At 38.3% G+C, this 4919-nt stretch overlaps 1 protein-coding gene across 5 annotated transcripts in view; it reads right to left on the bottom strand.

Moving 5' to 3' along the window:
* The window catches only part of Zmym4 (zinc finger, MYM-type 4), a 98880-nt gene that overhangs the window by 52798 nt on the left and 41163 nt on the right, over positions 1–4919 (bottom strand). For all 5 annotated transcript variants that reach the window (XM_013034079.1, XM_013034082.1, XM_013034081.1 and 2 more), the window contains 2 exons: positions 724–808; positions 226–481 (listed from right to left, as the gene is read on the bottom strand). In XM_013034079.1, coding sequence (XP_012889533.1) covers positions 226–481; positions 724–808 — 341 coding nt within the window. The remainder of the gene's footprint in view (positions 1–225; positions 482–723; positions 809–4919) is intronic.

Raw genomic sequence — 4919 nt, 5'->3', positions numbered from 1 at the left:
GGCTTTTTTCTTTTTGCTTATGTGGTGCTGAGGAATGGAACCCAGGGCCTCATGCATGCAAGGCAAGCGCTCTACCACTGAGCCACCTTCCCAGCCCCCATAATGTGGTATTTCTAACAAAACAAAACCAAAGTCAGAAATTCAGACATTCAAATATAATACCAAGCTAAGAATAAAGGTTGATAAAAGAAAGAAGCAAAAAAATAATTTAGAATTCTGCTATACTTTGAGCAACTTGAACAAGTTTTCTTGGTGAGAGGAGGCGGTGGGCGGGCAGGTGGAACTGTGTATCCAGTGAGGCACAGTGTAGAGCAGAAAAGCTGAGTAGACCCTTTCCTCTGATAGGCAGTTTGCCCCTTCTGGAGGATTTTTTTACAACCAGAACAGGAAACTCGAACAGCTGGGGCTGGAACTGAAGGAAGCATTTTATTCATGCCAGATGATGCCAGTGAAGGCTGAAAGCCAGTAGTCAACTGAGGAGCTTTAAAAAAAAAAAAATTAAAAGAAATAAAAATTTTACTTTTTACCATGCATTTTAAGTATCCATCCGTTCTTTTTTTGACTATAGCTAGTCTCGAAACACAACAATAATTATGTAGTACACAATTTAAAGGCATTCTAAATGGACAAAGAGAACTGCCTAGCTTATCAATACAAGTACAAACTTCCTCTCATTCATGTTGCTCAGAATTAATACAATTCATTTATTCAGTTGTTTCTTACCAAGAGGACTGCCACTGACTGAAAATACAGCACTAATTTTCAGTTCCCCCTCTTGAGTTTTTTGCTGTTGGCCATGACTATACTCCTTTAAAAAGGAAAAAATAAGTAAATAAGTACAGAGAAAACAACATATAAAGAAATCCAAATATTCAAGGCATTGTACTATTGTTATATAGAGGTGGAAAACATTTACAATATTAACTTAATGAAATACACAACAGCAAGCTATAATAAACAACAAGATTAGTGTAACATGCTTGCAAATTCTGGGAGGGTAAAAGGAAAAAAGGAATGTTAGCTCTTTAATTAGCCTTAAATACTACCAAACATTTACAAATCAGTTCTGAAATTTCTTAAATATTACAGTATTTTAAGTAATTGTTTATTATAAAAGTAATACACAATCACTATAGAAAATTTAGGTAAGTAGAAAGAAGAAAAAACTTCTGATAAATTTCCATCACCCAAAAAGAACCACTTTTATTCTTTTTTTTTGGTATATTTCTTTCCAGTCTTTTCCCCTCTTCTACTCAAAGATAGGTTTTGTTTCTTTACACAACTATAATTAGTCTAGAGTATTTCTTATAAACTCATGTTGTGCTCACTTGAATTGTTTGAATATTTGCATATTACTTCAAAGTAACTTAAAATTTTATTTTCCAGCGCTGGGAAGATGGCTCAGTGGTAGAGCGCTTGCCTTGCATGCATGAGGCCCTGGGTTCGATTCCTCAGCACCACATAAGAAAAAAAAAAGGGCCGGAAGTGGTGCTGTGGCTCAAGTGGTAGAAGAGTACTCGCCTTGAGCTGAAGAGCTGAGGGACAGCACCCAGGCCCAGAGTTCAGGCCCCACGACCAGACTCCCCCCCCCAAAAAAAAGAAAGAAAGAAAGAAAAAGAAATGCAGTTCAAAGCCAGCCCAGGCAGAAAAATCTGTAAAACTCTTTACTTCAAATAACTACCAGAAAAACAAAGAGGTGTTACAGCTCAAAGTGATGAGTGCTAGCCTTGAGCTAAAAAAATCTCAGAGACAGCACAGAGGCCCTGTATTCAAGTCCATAACAGACAAAATAAAAAAAGTTAGGTTCTCGCCTGTAATCCTAGCTACTTAGGAAGTCGAGATCTGAGGATTGAAGTTTAAAGCCGACTCTTATCTCCAATAAACTACTCAGAAAACTGGAAGTAGCGCTGTGGCTCAAGTGGTAGAGCACTAGCCTTGAGCTGAAGAGCTGACAGCGCCCAGGCCCAGAGTTCAAGCCCATGACTGACAAAAAAGAAAAAAAAAAGATTCTTTAAATAATACATTCAACAAATACTAAGTATCTACTATATACTGGGCCTACCTTTAGGCTTGCTTTCTTTACAATGACAGGTAATACTGTATTGATCAAGCACAATATGCTATTTTAGAGTACACAGATATCATGGAAGGACTAAACTAGACAATTTACATAAACATCTTTGTTGTGAGAACACTTTACTTGCACTCTCTGAATTTTTCAAGAATATAAAATCTTGTCACCATGTAATAGACTACTTGAATTTAGTCTTCAAGCTATTGTCATACCCTCAAAAAAAAAACAACCCAACAATATGATATAATCAAATTTCACCTCTGATCAACTTTCTAGGTAACTTTCAACAACATATGAACATTATCACACACACACACACACACACACACACACACACACACACACACACACACACACACACACCACACACACACCAACCCCAAGAGATAAAAATTCGGTAGCACTGCCAAAGAATACTTAAGACCAAAAAAAAAAAAAGGTTCAAGTTTTGGAGCTCTTTGTATTCAGGTTTTTGGATTCAGGATGCTCAATATATAAAAATATATAAAACCTTGAAAGATATAATCCTAGTTGCAGAATTTCTGTTGTGGGTTTTTTGTTGTGGTGGTGGTTGTTTGGCTGTCATGGAAATGAATTATCTCAGATCCTGGCTTGCAAAGTTATGCAGTTGCTCTATTGCTAGGTTTGGCCTTTTGTGCTTTTTGTTGTTGTTGTTGTTTTTTAAATAGTAGCAATGTGACCAAAAAAAGTAGAACTTCCAATCTACACTTGGATATATGAATTATAAAATCAATTTAAACTATTATACAATATAAGAATATTACTCCTTAAACAATTTAAATGAAATAAGCTACAAAAGGATGTGCATATAACCAACCAACTTGTAGGGAACATGTCTTAATTTTCAGTCTCCTGCCTAACTAAAGTAGAAGAGGGAAAATCTTTTTTACTTTCCAGACAAAGAAAGAGTAGCATTGCGTAGGACCTATAAATACTAAGAGTTAAAATAATAAATCATGGTTTGAATAGAGAAGCCAACATGTTTCAAAACAAAATAAGAATCATTCCTTGTTTTCTGATTTATAGACTTAGACAAGTAACTTTTAACAATAACTGTATAAAATTATTTAAGAATGTACTTGATAGCCCTCAAATATATCAAAATGATTCTACTTTGTCAGGTTTAATTCTTTGTTGACTTTTTGGGGCTCATACTCAGATCCTGGTTGCTGTCCTTTAGTCTTTTTCACTCAAGTCTAGTTACTCTACCATTTGAGGCATAGCCCAACTTCCAAGTTTTTGGTGGTTTATTAGGAGACAAGGAGTCTCACAGACTTTGCTACATGGGGTGGCTTTAAACTGTTATCCTCAGATCTCAGCCTCCTGAGTAGCCAGGATTACAGATATGAGGCATCAGTGAGCAGACTCCTTTTTGGCTAGTAAAATTACAGTGGAAGCCAGGCACCGGTGCTCATACCTGTAAACCTAGCTACTCAGGTGGCTGAGATCTGAGGATTGCAGTTTGAAGCCAGCCTAGGTAGAAAGTCCACATGAGATTCTTACCTCCACTTAACTACTCAAAAATTGCAAGTGGTGCTGTAGCTCAAAGTGGTAGAGTACTAGCTTTGAGCAAAAGGGACAGTGCCTAGGCCAAGTTCAAGCCCCGTAACTGACAACAACAACAAAAATTGCAATGGACACTCTTTAGTATTCAGAGATACTAAGGTGAAAAAATATACATTAAAGTAAAAAAAATATTAAATTCAAGTTATATTAGAACAAGAAACAAAGCCTGGCACCGGTGGTTCACATCTGTAATCCTAGCTACTCAGGAGGCTGAGCTCTGAGGATAGTAGTTCAAAGCCAGTTGGGGCAGGAAAGTCCATGAGACTCTTATCTCCAATAAACTTCCAGAAAACCAGAAGTGGTGCTGTGGCTCAAGTGGTAGAGTGCTAGCCTTTAGATGAAGAGCTGAGGGACAGCACCCAGGTCCAAAGTTTATATCCCACGGCTGACCAAAAACAAAGAACAAGGAACATAAAATTTTATTGGACTTCAAGTATCTGTTATCTATAGTCCAAAAAAAAAATGCACTGTAACACTATTTAAATGTCTAGTTTTTGTTATATAAGACATCTCCATTAACAAAGATGAGTTGATTTAAATATCACTTCTTAAGCCAGTCACTGGTGGCTCAGGTCTTTAATCCTAGCTACTGAAGAGGCTAAGCTCTGAGGACTGTAGTTCAAAGCCACCCAGGGCAGGAAAAGTCCATGAGACTCTTATCTCGAATTATCCACCAGAAAACTAGAAGGGGAGCTGTGGCTCAAAACGGTAGGAGTAGCCTTGAGCAAAAAAGCTCAGGGACAGCACCCACACTGAGTTCAAGCCCCATGACTAACAAAAGAAAAAAAAAATCACTTCTTAATAGCTAAAGGAGAAAATACGTGGAACCCTTAACACCCAGTAAAACTAAAAGCAGCAACACTATTTGGCACTAAATAGTGTAGGATTTCTTATTTTTTGCCAGTCCTGGGGCTTGAACTGAGGGGCTAGGCACTGTCCTAAACTGCTTTCTGCTCAAGGCTAGCACTCTACCTCTTGAACTACAATGCTACTTCCAGCTTTTTCTGCTTCTGTGGTATTGAGGACTCCAATCCAGGGTCTCATTCATGCTAGGCAAGCAGTCTTTTTTTTTTGGGTGGGGGGTCCGGTTGTAGGACCTGAACTCTGGGCCTGGGCGCTGTCCCTCAGCTCTTCAGCTCAAGGCTAGCGCCCTACCACTTGAGCCATAGCGCCACTTCCGGCTTTTTTCTTTTTGCTTATGTGGTGCTGAGGAATGGAACCCAGGGCCTCATGCATGCAAGGCAAGCGCTCTACCACT

The sequence above is a fragment of the Dipodomys ordii genome, unplaced genomic scaffold (assembly GCF_000151885.1).
Source record: "Dipodomys ordii isolate 6190 unplaced genomic scaffold, Dord_2.0 Scaffold181, whole genome shotgun sequence".
NCBI classification, from domain to species: domain Eukaryota; kingdom Metazoa; phylum Chordata; class Mammalia; order Rodentia; family Heteromyidae; genus Dipodomys; species Dipodomys ordii.
Note: the sequence above shows the minus strand (reverse complement) of the source record. Positions and strands in the feature narration are given on the sequence as shown.